Raw genomic sequence first — 14,508 nt, 5'->3', positions numbered from 1 at the left:
TTTCAACAAAATTCCCCTTTCCTATGACTACGACTAATACCAGTGCAGCACACCTCCCTCCTTTCAAGAAATATAACAGCTGTGGCCTGTGGCTGCATAAACATATCTTGTTCACAAAACTTATTTGCTACAGACTAAAAACATTAACGCTAACCCTATACACTGTTTACACTGGTTACCCATGCCACAGGCAACTGATGTGTTGGCACCTCCTCTACTGGTGCACATTCCCACACTCTCCTCGAAGTTATACTCAAGAAAAGTAGAAAAACGGCACACCCTGTGGCTGAAATACTTACTGTCATTATTCTGTCAGTGCGATGCTGTTGCAACGTTCGAACGTGTTCCAATACTTTATTAACCATGATAGATACTCCCTGCGCATTAATAAAGGAATGCAACGTTTCCAAAAACTCGGTATTTAACATGGAGTTTAAATATGTCAGATTCTGCATTGGTAATATCTCCAGAACCCCTTCCGGATAAAACAACATTCCCTGTGACAAAGTTAAAGTTGTTTCACCCGTACATGACGCTGTAAGATGGAAATCCTCCCCCATAATTTCACAAACCGTACCATTTATAATTATTGCACCCCTCCCCGCAGTTGCAACCTCCCGATAACAAGTGACAATCATCCATATCAGCGTAAATACCGAATATAACCAATGCCTCCCTACCTTCTGGAAGTAGGAATGTGTCGATAACACCTCTTTCTCACAATCTGAGCCATTCGTAATCCCCAGGAACAATCCAACTTCGCATGTACTACTATCCGAAAAAACTGGTCGATTAGGGCAAATCATCACTCGTCCCTGCAAAGAAAAGGAACGAAACATGCCTGTATCACTCCTTTCCACTACAAGTTACAACAACATCGTATGACATCCTCAAAAATTCCCGATGGTTTACTCTGCCCCTATCGAATTCCCTGAACAAAAAGAAATAGTCTCGCACATATAATGACCCAAAAAAGGGGAAAAAAAAGAAAACGCCAAATTATCCCTTGATACAAAAGGACGAAATACAAACATGCCATACAATATTACATATAATAATAATTTACTCCCTCCGTGGCCGTAATGCATACAGAATGCTATGCGTTCGCTGTTGCCCCTCCGCCACAACCTCCTCTTTCCGTTTGCTTTACCTAGCCTCTGCAATTGGGTCAATTCCTTGTAACTGAGGTAATCCGTCCACCATTCCTTTAAAAGGTTTCACTCTACTGGCATGGATAATGTATGTTTTTGTTGGCAGCTGCACTTTAACATTTACATGCGAAGTCATCTCCACGAACTGGTATGGTCCGTGGTACTTCGTCAAGAATTTTTCCGTCTTTCCCTTAGGTGTATTAGGATTCGTGATCAGTACCCATTGACCTACCCTGTACAATGGTAAAGGTCCCAACCGCTTATTCTGTCCTTCCTGCCTTTCCAACGCCCTCGTATTGGCCTTCTGTACCCTCTTCCAGACTTCCCGTATTGTCCATGCAAATTTCCTCACTGCGTCCCCTTTAGCTCCCGACTTCGGACACAGAATGTCAAACAGTAATGGCATATTTCTTCCATAGACCACCTTGAACGATGACATTTCGACCCCCGAATGTATGTGTCTGCGCAAAATTACATTTTTCTAAACTTAATGTTAACCATGCCAAAAACAATCTTCTAAGGACTTCTCTTAAACGCGATACATGTTGGGGTATATCCTTTGAAAATACTATAATGTCATCTAGATAAACCATACATGTCTTTGGTTTCAATCCCCTTAAAATCCCATCTAATAATCACTGAAATGTGGCCGGTACATTCTTCAACCCAAACAGCATACGTATATACTGATAGTGTCCCCCAGGAACAGTAAAAGCTGTCTTTACCCTCTCCTCTGGCGCTACTTCCAACTGGTGGTATCCACTCCGTAAATACATCATCGTAAAATACTTACATTGTCCCAGATTATCCAATGTGCCTGTGATATTCAGAATCGGATATGCATCCGAAATGGTTTTCACATTCAGAAACCTATAATCACAACAAAATCTATATTTCCTTGTACCATCCACTGACTTATTAGGTACGAGAACTACATTGCTTGAATACGGACTATCGCTATGCTCTGATTCCATCCCGTAGCAGTTGTTCTATAAACTCCTCTACTAGTGGTTGGACATGACGTGCTACCCTATACTGTTACCTAAACACTGGTGTATTATCCTCTGTTGGTATGTGATGCTTCGTAATCGGTGTTGCCGGTAACCTACCCTCTGTTCCAAATAAATCGTTAAATGGCAATAACAATTCCTCCAACGTGACCCTGTCGTCTTCCTGCAAATGCTGTAGTTTTCCCCTCAATTGCGCTACATTGACGTTTTGCTTATGGCTCGCCTCTAAATCCTCCCTATCGAGTTCATCTTCATCAAAATCCTCCAATGTGACCAATACCAACCCTTTCGACAAGCTAAAATCAACCCTTTCGACAAGCTAAAATCCGCTCTGTTGAAGTTATCTATACTTACAGGAACCACATAATCTCCTTCCACATAACTTGCGTGAGCTAAACTCCTCCGCACAAAACAGTGCGTATTATCCAACTCCTCATTACTCAAGAGTGGCTCCACCATGTACAACATCTCCTCTGGGAAGTCCATAGTTATCGAAACCCAGACTACCTTCCCTGTATCTGCCAGTATGTTACCCTGCTGATCGACCTTTAATGAATCCGTTCGCAGTTTAGCTGGTGTCACCTTTGCGTTAAGTGCGCCTTGCAACATTTGTCCATTTGCAACCATTTCCCCAGCAAAATATTGTTCCACTGAGTTCCACTGTTTGTTGCCAAAGGTCCATCTTCGCACGATGTTTGTCAAGGAAGTCCAGTCAGAGAATCACCGAACACCCCTCACCCACACATGGTAACACCCTCTACCTGCTCACTAAACTCAGTTCCTGCATCACAAATTGAAGTACGATCATACCCAATGACTCCACTTTATTATCCCCCATCCCAATTAACGTATAACATGGTGGCTCAAGCCTTCTCCTGCTAACCAGGTCTAGACTAATAACACATGCGTGCGCCCCCGGGTCAACCAGAAACCTCTGTTCCCTTCCGTTCACCAAGCCTAATAAGCAGCATTCCGTCTGCGCACCTACAAGCACATTACCTAATTTCACTGGGACTGCCCTCAACAGTTGAAGCAGTCCCGTTCTCATTTAACGGCTGCTGTCACCGAGGTTCCCCCTACTTTTACTCCTACAGTTCACTGCCCAGTGACCCATTTTCCCACATGAGTAAAACCGCAACTGACACTGACACTGCCTCCTAATATGCCCTACCTGGCCACAACCAAAATATTTAATTTCCACTGCCAGAACTTTATGCTCCACCCTTTGCTTCGTCACATAATCTACCTCCTTTGAGTATGTGGCAATCCTTAGAGCCACTGCAAGATCACTGGGATTTTCCAATCTCACCCGATGTGCCATTTCCGGCAGTACTCCCCACAAAAACACATCTAACGCCCTGTAACAGCACTCTATTCATTTCCCCATTCGGTGACTGTTCGAACGTTTGTGCATTCAGCTTTCGAATCCTGTCTGAGAAAACCTCCAGTCTCATTTCTTCTCATAACTAACACACAGTCTCATTTCTTCTCATAACTAACACACTTTATTTTTCCTGGTACCTCTGGCGTAACCCAGCCTCAAGCTCTGCAGACGTCCCCACATTGTTCAACGTTTCATGGTACAGTACGTATGTCTTGGCATCCCCTATAAAGTGTAACTTCGCCACTCTCAACATTACAACATCCGACCAGCCATTGGCCTCAGCAATTGTGATAATGTCATTAAGGTATACCGACACACCCTCCGTTGTTTTACCTGAAAAGGGGTTAATCAATGCCGCGATTGCCGGGTCAAACAGTCTATGATACTCCCCGACCTACAATTTACTTTCACCTAACGTCCCTTCCCCTACTTGCAATGCCTCAAGGGGGGACGTACATGAAAATGACCAAATTTGTGAAAAAAATTTTATTGGCTCTTCATTTACTACATGGTATTGAAATTTCAATTACCAAATATTACGTTCCAATTCCGCTTCTAAGGGGGAAAAAAATAATAATTTGTAATAGCTTGCACAGGGCGACGCCCCCCCATCTTGGTCTTCATCCTCTCGTATATCTATTTATACTGCGTTTTTTTCCAGTTTTGTGCAGTCACAATGCAGGGAACGTTTGTGTACTACATCAAGAAGGCTGTGGAATAATATCTCTGCCGCTGGTTTTATATTCTTTGATTTATAGCGTTTGTTTACGAGTGTTTGTTTGGAATACATTTTTACGAAAGTTGTAAGTAGACTTGTTATTATATTTTGCAGCATGCCGCGTTCTAGTAAGGTGTTTAAAAAGGTTAGAAAGTGTCAAGCTTCTCGATGTAGTAAAGACAACTTGAAAACCAGCCCCATAATAACAAATGGAAACGATACTTCAACCAAGAAAGCGAGTGCTTCGAGAAGGAAAATTGACAGCTGTCAATCACTTGATGATTGTGGCTCAGACACTCAAGCTACTAGTGGTTTTAGGCTTATTGATTTGAAAATACTATCTGATATTATATCATCTGCTTGTGTATGTGCTGACTGTGGTGCAAAAAGTTTGAGATTATATGACGAAGAAAACAGAATTGGAATAGTGTGTATGTTGCATCTTACTTGTGAAAGCTGTCATTCAGACACTGCTTTTAGAACTTCGGCATCAAGTAACCGGATATATGAAGCAAATATGCGTTTAATATATGGCATGAGATGTTTGGGCATAGGCAGGGAAGGTACCAGACTGTTTTGTGGGATCATGAACATGCCACAACCAAGTGCTAGGTACACCACTGGAAATAAAACACTGCTAAGTGCTCTTCAAGAGGAAGTGGAAGAAAACTTGAAGTCCTCTGCAAAGGAAGCTGTGAAGATGAATAGTGAACTAAAGACAGAAGCAGATAACACGCCAGACACCGATTTGTGTGTGTCATGTGATGGAACGTGGATGAAGCGTGGACATACATCACTGTATGGAGTATCATCTGTCATTAGTGTTGATACTGGAAAAATTCTTGACGTTCAGGTAATGAGCAAATATTGCTATAGCTGTGTACTCGGAAAGAGAGCTGGTGAAGTGGAAGAAAATAAGTGGCAGGTTGAACACAAGAAAGTGTGCTGTAGAAATTATTCTGGTTCTAGTGGTGGAATGGAACCTGCAGCTATGAAACTTATGTTCCATCGAAGTGTGGAAAAGTACGGTGTTAGATACACAAAATACCTTGGTGATGGTGACTCCAGCTCCTTCAAAACTGTTTTGGAAAGTGAACCTTATGGTCCCCATTGTGCTATAGAAAAGTTGGAATGTGTTGGACATGTGCAAAAACGAATGGGAGGCAGACTTTTAAAATTGAAACGTGAATTGAAGGGCAGGAAACTTGAGGATGGAAAACTTTTAGGTGGTCCCAACAGACTCACAGACAAAGAAATTCATTCTTTACAAGTGTACTATGGCAAGGCAATAAGGGACAACAGTGGAAATTTGAATAACATGCAGAAGGCTGTGTGGTCTATTTATTTTCATAAACTATCCACAGATGACAAACCTGTACATAATTTGTGTGACATATCGTGGTGCAAATTCAAGCAGGCTGAGCGTGATGGCATGAACTATTCACACAAGCACAGTTTACCTGTGGCTGTTTTAAGTGCTATAAAACCAACATTTAGGTGTTTAGCAGAGCCAGACCTCCTACGAAAGTGTGTGCATGGAAAGACACAAAACCCTAATGAAAGTTACAACTCACTGATTTGGAAACGTTGCCCAAAAACAACATTTGTTTCAACAATTATTGTTGAAATTGCTGCATATGATGCTTGTTTAGTTTTTAACAATGGTAATCTTGGAAGAATAAAAACTCTACAGAGGCTAGGATTTCATCCAGGAGCTTTCACCTATTCAATATTGAAGGACATCGATGACAAAAGAGTTGCTGCGGCTGATATTACAGCCAATAAAATTGAACAGCAGGTTAACCAAAGAAGACAAGCAAAGAAGAGACTGCTTGCAGATGAAGAGGAGTATGCATATGGCTTGCACTAGTTCACACAGAGACGGTAAGACCTAATACAAACACTATCAAATCATTGATTCAGTTTTCCCGTAACTTACATTTTTATAACTTTATGTACCTTTTTCTCAAAAACCACAAAAGGTAGAGAAGTGAAATTTGGTATATGACTAGTCAGTACTATAGTGAAAAATTCTGTGGAAGGAATTTTCATTTAATAAAATAGTAAGGTATTTATGGTAGAAAATATTCCTTAAATTTGATATATTATTTTTCAGGGAAATTGGGAGACCCGTAAAAACTGAACAAAAGAAGATATAAAAATTCTGCTCCACAGAGTTTTGTAATTATTTGGTATGAAAGTGTGTACAAAAATTCATTAACATTGCTCTCACAGTTTTCTCAAAAAAGGAACATTTGTAATTACATTGTTGAAAAAAAATTAATTGTTAATAATTAAAGATGTAAAAGGTCAATAAAAATGAAAATTTAGGTTCATATGCGCATAACATTTCTTAATAACTGTACCAAATTTGGATTGATTATCTTAAAAAATTAGAGTTTTATAAAATACTTTTAAAATTACTGCAGTTTCGTGTACGTCCCCCCTCAAATCTCCCGGCTAATTCTTCATATTTTTCTTTGTTCCCTACCCTTGCCTCCGGCAGTAACTGAATTTGCTCAGTTAAGAGTAGCTACAGCTTCCGCTGTGGTCAATGTCACAGCCTCCGCTGCTTGCCGTGTTTCCACCATTCTTACTTATAGTTCCACTGCTAGTATTAATTCCACTATGCTACTCCTAAAACTTAGTTCTTGTGGCAAATCATCGCCCATCTACATTCTGAACAATTGCATGCCAAATGTCCAAATCTCTTACAAATAAAACAACTCTTTGGCACCCACTTTGTACACGGTAATCCGTGACAGGTTACAAAAATTACATCGCTTAGGTGCTATGTCGTCATGTCCCCCATTTCCCCTGAATTCAGATAAATTTACAGGCTCCTCTGGCCATATGAAAGACAACTTCAAAAAGTCCTTCCTAATTGACACTTAACCCCTTAAAACACAAAAGAATGACACATAAACAATAAATCAAGTGTCAACTCACCCATCCCCATTGTGCTCATGTGCACGTAACATAATGAAAAGTGTATGACCACCCGTCGCGAACGCAACCAAACACCTCAACTACCCCTCTACACAGGCACACCTCAACACTACTTGCTCGACATAAGATGTGGGAGAGGAAATCCAGTACCAGCGTCATAACCGGCACCACTTCTGACACCACTGTTGCCGACCGTCGATGGTCGAACCTGGGACCTAAGTTGGCAGAAGCGAAGCCGGGGTCCACCACGCTGTTTCTCGTCAGGAGGCCGAGCAAGTTCAATAGTGTCACGGGGCAGTGCAGAGTAATACAGCAGTATTCAGAAAAATTCTTTATTCTGCTAGTTTACAGAAGCATAATGTCGGCGCGCCGTCCGCGTGCTGTTCCGCAAGCTCAGCCGTCTCAGCTCTCCTGGACTGCCGACACCGCTGCTGCGATCAAGGCCGCCTGATGATGGAAGTCAGCCATGCTCGCCCAGTTGCCACCCGCCGAGGCGTAGCGACCAGCACCACTCTACTGTCCGCGATTCCAGAGACTGTTACAGTCCCTTGTCCCCGTCACCCTCCAACCCATTTGGCCTACTCTGTCCGACCATGGGCCAAAGGTGGTTGTACTGGTCACTCGTGTCCCTCAGCCACTGCTGCTCCCAGGACAGGACCGGACTCGAACCCGCACCCTCCTCGACGATGTGATGCAACTTGCCACTAGTGGTGCTTGCCAGATGGCAACACCCACTGTCATCCATAACGCCATTTCAGCGCTGCTGCACCTCCCGCAGCATATGCCTCGCCCAGACCCTGGTATGCCACGGGGGGAGTGAACGTGGCCCATCCTGGACCCGCTGCATACTGCTGTCATTGCCCTCCTTCAGGCAGACCATACAATCTCCAAGTACCCAGCTTCCGTTCCGTCCGACCCCGGTGTTGTGTCCCTGGAGGCAGAATACGGCTCGAACAAGTACACAGAATATATACAACATTGTCGCCAGACTGGCCCCTATAAGCGTAGACCAGCACAGGTCCGACCTGACTCTCGACTGACCTGGCACACACCTCAAGCTAAAAGTGCCTGACTATTTATACTGCTTTTCCCCTCACTTCTGACGTAGTGTTGGAGAGAGACAAAAACTATGACAGGGGTAAATTCCCATGCGTCAGCCACTTACTCATCGCCACTCCCAGCTCTGGCTGACTGCCTCGCCTCATACATCACAATAACGCTGTTCCCTGCGTCGCTGTTGCTCCACTCCAAACAAATCGTACGTGCAATACGCCGCTGCTCTGTGCCATGTTTACTCTGCCTAGCCTACTGGCTGCCGACTATTACCACATACTGCCAGCGACGCCCAGACTTCATCACAGAACCGCGCCTTTACTGAATTTTTAACAAAATTCCCCTTTCCTACGACTAAGACTAATAATAGCGCAGCAGCACATACACATGCAAGTAGAGATGTTGGTAGTGGACAGTTGTACACTGGACGACACTGCATCGAGGTATTGACCATAGGAACAGGTTTCTGAACCATGGAGCATAAGTAGTAGTAAAGATGGGAGGCTTTGTCGCCTTATATTCCTTTTTGGCTTCAGCATAGGGGATCCCTTAGGTGACTTTTCATTCCTCTGCAAAATCAGGGCAGTCTTGGCTCCAGACTGGATGGCTCACAGAGCAGTTAACTCAGACTGCTGGAGATGGACAGACAATCCCAGCTTCATGGGCTGCCTTTCCACATTTCCCACAGGTCACCTCACCCCCACATTCAGCATTGTGAGGCAAAAATGCTGGCTTTTGTGGCACAGTATAGGGTTAGGTACATAAGATCTAATCCTAAGTCAGAGAAAACCAGCCATTATGTGGTCAGCAACATTGGAGAATTAAAGGTGGCAGTCTTCTCAATTTCTCCATTATTTCTAGGCATCCTTTGCTCTGCGCCCACTATCCCCTGTAATGCCCATTCCTTTTTAAGTTACGCTAAGTCGATAGCCATTATGTCAGGGCATGTGACCATACCCTTGCTAGAGTTAAGAGAGTAATGCAGTTCAACATTTACATCATATTTGGGTCTTCGTAAGTAGTTCCACCTGCTTTGCCCTGTTAGCAACCGCTTAATGGACTTCAGGCTTCCAGCAAGTCGTTATGCATATAGAAAGGGGACACTACTTCCGAAAGTCCCCTCCTTCCTCTTGATGACCAAAGACACATTTTGATTTATGTCCTCTTGACCCCTGTTACCACAATTCCACTGATGCAGATTACCAGGAGGGCTAGCCTCCCTCATTCGTTTGAAGGATTAGGTGTGGATACTCCCAGGCAGTACACCCTTCCCACTGGGAGGAGGAGATTATGATGATTTCAAGGGTTCCATCTTGGTTTCACGAGCAGCTAGGGAAACAAGGGTCCACTCAGACAGAGCTCCACATGCCTGAGTGAGCCTTATACAACTGAAGTGCGGCAGGTTCCACAGAGGTTGCCTGCTAATGACTGTTCCACTTCAACAGCCATGCATCTCATCAGCATGCAGCACACCTTGAGATTGAAGGTTTTTTTATAGAGGTTTTTACCATCCTTGCAATCCCAGTGGTCAAGCCAAGATCCCCATTCCTTGCGACACACAACGTTCCACTGGCGTGCCATATAGTGGTCACTGAAGCATGCCCAGCTCAGGAACCCCAGGGTCACCAAGCCTGTACTCAGCAAACGAATGCAGAGCCCCTGAGGGCAACTACAATGGAACATCCAAGATTGTTGGGTTTGTGGATTTTGGGGAGCATGCAGAAGGTGGGTGTGCAGGGTATCATAGGAGTGAGGAGGGAAATGGATTCAGGGAAGAGGTTCTGAGAAGGGTCTAAGGCTTAAATCCATGGCACAGCCATGGGCACCAACATGGCACCCTCCTATGCCAAGCCATGGGCACCAACATGGCACCCTCCTATGCCAATCTATTTATGGCCTGTCTGGAGGAAAACCCCCTTAGCCTGTCAAATCTCCAAATCCCTGGTATCGTTCATGTTCAAGATGATATCTGCATGATCTAAGCCCAGGGCCAGGACACCCTATCCTCATTCCTTCACAATCTCGACACCTTCTCTCTCCATATTTCACTTAATCCTCCTCAACACAGAGTGCCACCTTCCTGGACATCGACCTCCACTCTGATGGCTCCATACAAACCTCTATCCATATTACCCCCTCCAACCACCAAATGTACCTGCATTTTGACACCTGATGTCCCTTCCACACAAAAAAAAAAAAAATAATAAAAAAAAATAAATAAAAAAAATCCTTCCCATACAGCCTAGCCACCTGAGGATAATGTATTAGTAGGGACTGGAATTCCCTTACCTAGCATGCTGAAGGTCTCACAAAGGCCTTTACAGATAGGCACTATCCCCACATGTCTGCAAACTGATTCCCCATGCCATTTCCCCACATACACCCAATCCTACACCACTCCCAAAAACCAGTTATAAAGGAACACCCCCTTCATCATGCAATACCACCCCACACTGGAGCAACCTAATCACATCCTTTGTCAGGGCTTTTATTATCTATCATCCTACCCGAGACACTTCCCACCCCTCCTACTTTGGTGTTCTGTCACTCACCCAGCCTCCACAACATCCTCACCCAGTCCTATGCATCATACCCTTGTGAAAGAGCCAGATGCAAGATCTGCCCATCACTTCACATCCCAGTCCTGTCACGGGCTTATCCTACTCCCATCAGAGTGCAGGCCACCTGTGAAAGCAGCCATATTACATACCAGCTCTGCTGCAATCATTGTTTAGCTTTTTATAATGGTATGAAAAGACCCGTGGTCTAGAGGTAATGTCTTTGATCAACATCCTCAGTTCTGGGTTTGAACCATGTCAATGCTTAAAGTTTGAATAAAAAACATCAGCAATGGCGGTCAAAGACAACTGACATAAGAAGAAGATTCTGGACTACTCCCCCATTTGGATCTCTGGATAGGGACTGCTAAGGGGTAGGCAACCATGAGAAAAAGATTGAATGATCAGCAAAAGGGTAATGTTATATGAGTCACGGCATGGAATGTCTGAAGTTTGAACATGGTAGGGAAGCCAGAAATCTGAAAAGGGAAATGCAAAGGCTCGGTCTAGATGTAGTGGGAGTCCGTTAAGTGAAATGGATAGAAGACAAGGATTTCTGGTCAGATGAGTATACAGTAATATCAACAGCAGAAAAAAAAAAAATTATATATAATAGAGGGAAACATTCCATGCGGGAAAAATATATTTAAAAACAAAGATGATGTGACTTACCATACGAAAGCGCTGGCAGGTCGATAGAAACACAAACACACACATACAGACACACAAAATTCTAGCTTTCACAACCAATGGTTGCTTCGTCAGGAAAGAGGGAAGGAGAGGGAAAGACGAAAGGATGTGGGTTTTAAGGGAGAGGGTAAGGAGTCATTCCAATCCCGGGAGCGGAAAGACTTACCTTAGGGGGAAAAAAGGACAGGTATATACTCGCGCACACACACACACACACACACACACACACACACACACACACACACACACATCCATCCGCACATACACAGACACAAGCAGACATTTGTTTGAATAAAAAACATCAGCAGAGATCCAAATGGGGGAGTAGTCCAGAATCTTCTTCTTACGTCAGTTGTCTTTGACCGCCATTGCTGAATAAAAAACATCAGCAGAGATCCAAATGGGGGAGTAGTCCAGAATCTTCTTCTTATGTCAGTTGTCTTTGACCGCCATTGCTGATGTTTTTTATTCAAACAAATGTCTGCTTGTGTCTGTGTATGTGCGGATGTATACGTGTGTGTGTGTGTGTGCGCGCGAGTGTATACCTGTCCTTTTTTCCCCATAAGGTAAGTCTTTCCGCTCCCGGGATTGGAATGACTCCTTACCCTCTCCCTTAAAACCCTTATCCTTTCGTCTTTCCCTCTCCTTCCCTCTTTCCTGACGAAGCAACCATTGGTTGCGAAAGCTAGAATTTTGTGTGTATGTATGTGTTTGTTTGTGTTTCTATCGACCTGCCAGCGCTTTCGTATGGTAAGTCACATCATCTTTGTTTTTAAATATAGTTTTCTCCCGGGATTGGAATGACTCCTTACCCTCTCCCTTAAAACCCACTTCCTTTCGTCTTCCCCTCTCCTTCCCTCTTTCCTGATGAGGCAACAGTTTGTTGCGAAAGCTTGAATTTTGTGTGTACGTTTGTGTGTCTATCGACCTGCCAGCGCTTTCGTTCGGTAAGTCACCTCATCTTTGTTCTTATATATATATATAATGGGAGTAGGATTCATTATTTCATTATGAAGAGGAAGGTAGGGGGGGGAGAGAGAGTTACTACGAACAGTTCAATGATGGTGTTGCTATCATCAGATCAGACAGTAAACCAATGACAACAGTACAGATATACATGCCGATGTCATAGGTAGAAGATGAAAAGATAGAGAAAATACATCAGAATACTGAACGGATAATACAGTACATAAAGGGAGATGAAAATCTAATAACTAATGTGCCTTGAGAATTGGAATGTGGTTGTAGTGGAAGGAATAGGGAGAATAAGGGCTTGGCAATAGGAGTGAGAAGGGAGAAAGACTAATTGAGTTCTGCAATGAATTTCAACTAGTAATAGCTAATACTTTGCTCAAGAATCACAAGAGGGGGAGATATACTTGGAAAAGTCTGGGATGTTTGGAAAGATTTCAGTTAGATTACATCATGGTCAAGGAGAGATTCCGAAATCAGATACTGGACTGTAAGGCACACCCAGGAGCAGATATAGACTCAGGTCACAATTTAGCAATGATGAAGAGCAGACTGAGGTCTAAGAGACTAGTTAGGAAGGATCAATGCGCAAAGAAGTGGGATAAGGAAGTACTGAGGAATGAAGATATACATTTGAAGTTCTCTGAGGCTATATATATTGCAATACTGAATAGCTCTATTGGCCGTTCAGTTGAAGAGGAATGTATATCTCTAAAAAGTGCGATCATAGAAACTGGGATAACAAAACCTTAAGTACAAGAAAGGTAACTGTGAAGAAACCATGGGTAACAGAGGAAATACTTCAGTTTATCGATAAAAGAAGGAAGTACAAAAATTCTCAGGATAATTCAGGAATACAGAAATACAAGCCACTTAGGAATGAAACACGTAGGAAGTGCAGGGAAGCCAGGACGGACTGGCTGCATGAAAAATGTGAAGAAATTGAGAAAGAAATGATTATCAGAAGGGCAGACTCATCATTTAGGGAAAAAGAAAAAAATCAATGGTGGTAACATTAAGAGTGGAATGGGATTTCCACTGATAAATGCAGAAGAGAGAGTGGATAGGTGGAAAGAGTACATGAAGGGGAAGACTTGTCCGATGACTGGACAGAACAAGAAACAGGAGTCAACAGGGAAGAGATAGGGGGATTCAGTATTAAAATCAGATTTTAACAGAGCTTTGGTTGACCTAAGTTCAAATTAGGCAGAAGATACAGATAACATTACATCAGAATTTCTAAGATCATTGGGGGGGAATGGCAACAAAGCGACTATTCACACTGGTGTGTTGAACATACGAGACTGACGATATATGATCAGACTGTCAGATAAACATCTTCCACATAATTCCGAAGAATGAAAGAACCAAGAACAGCGAGAATTACTGCACAATCAGCTTAACAGCTCATGCATCCAAATTGCTGACAAGAATAATACACAGAAGAATGGAAAAGATAGAAGAGGGTCTGTTAGATGACTATCAAATTGGCTTTAGGAAAGGTAAAGAGCCAATTCAGACACTGCGGTTGATGATGGAACCAAGACTGACAAAAAAATCAAGATCTGTTCAAACGATTTTTCAACCTGGATGAAGTTCCACAATGTAAAACGGAGCAAGATGTTTGAAATTCTGAGAAAAATGGGGTAAACTATAGGGAAAGGCAGGTAATACAGGGTGTACACGAAGTCCGGGAACACTTTCGATTATTTACTGCACAAGAACCAAACATTGTACAGATATCATACATATGTCATTTTGAAGAGAAACTCTGAAAGGTGGTTTTTGTTTTTTTCCCCATGTATAACGCCACAGCATAGTTAAGGTAATTTGCCAATAGTCAGCACTAGTTTCAAATGTGGCGAGTTCAGGTGCGGAGCGAGCTTCTTGTGTGTTGGAGTCCGCTGTTTCATGAAATGGTCTCCCTGATCACCAGATCTCACTCCGTGTAACTCTTTTCTGTGGGGACACATTAAAGATCTGGTATATGTACTGCATCTATCATGTGATGTAGCTGAGCTCC

The 14,508-nt window shown here is 43.2% G+C and overlaps 2 protein-coding genes across 2 annotated transcripts in view; one reads left to right on the top strand and one right to left on the bottom strand.

Annotated features, from left to right (window-relative positions):
- Positions 1 to 14,508, bottom strand: part of LOC124775120 — a 302,473-nt gene that overhangs the window by 249,066 nt on the left and 38,899 nt on the right. The window lies entirely within an intron of this gene.
- Positions 4,104 to 6,440, top strand: LOC124775121. Its single transcript, XM_047249960.1, has 2 exons — positions 4,104 to 6,147; positions 6,380 to 6,440. Exon 1 carries the CDS (start codon positions 4,379 to 4,381, stop codon positions 6,131 to 6,133), a length of 1,755 nt encoding a protein of 584 aa, XP_047105916.1. The 5' UTR covers positions 4,104 to 4,378; the 3' UTR covers positions 6,134 to 6,147; positions 6,380 to 6,440.

The sequence above is a fragment of the Schistocerca piceifrons genome, chromosome 2 (genome assembly GCF_021461385.2).
Source record: "Schistocerca piceifrons isolate TAMUIC-IGC-003096 chromosome 2, iqSchPice1.1, whole genome shotgun sequence".
Lineage (NCBI taxonomy): Eukaryota > Metazoa > Arthropoda > Insecta > Orthoptera > Acrididae > Schistocerca > Schistocerca piceifrons.
This window is presented reverse-complemented; position numbering and strand designations above follow the sequence as displayed.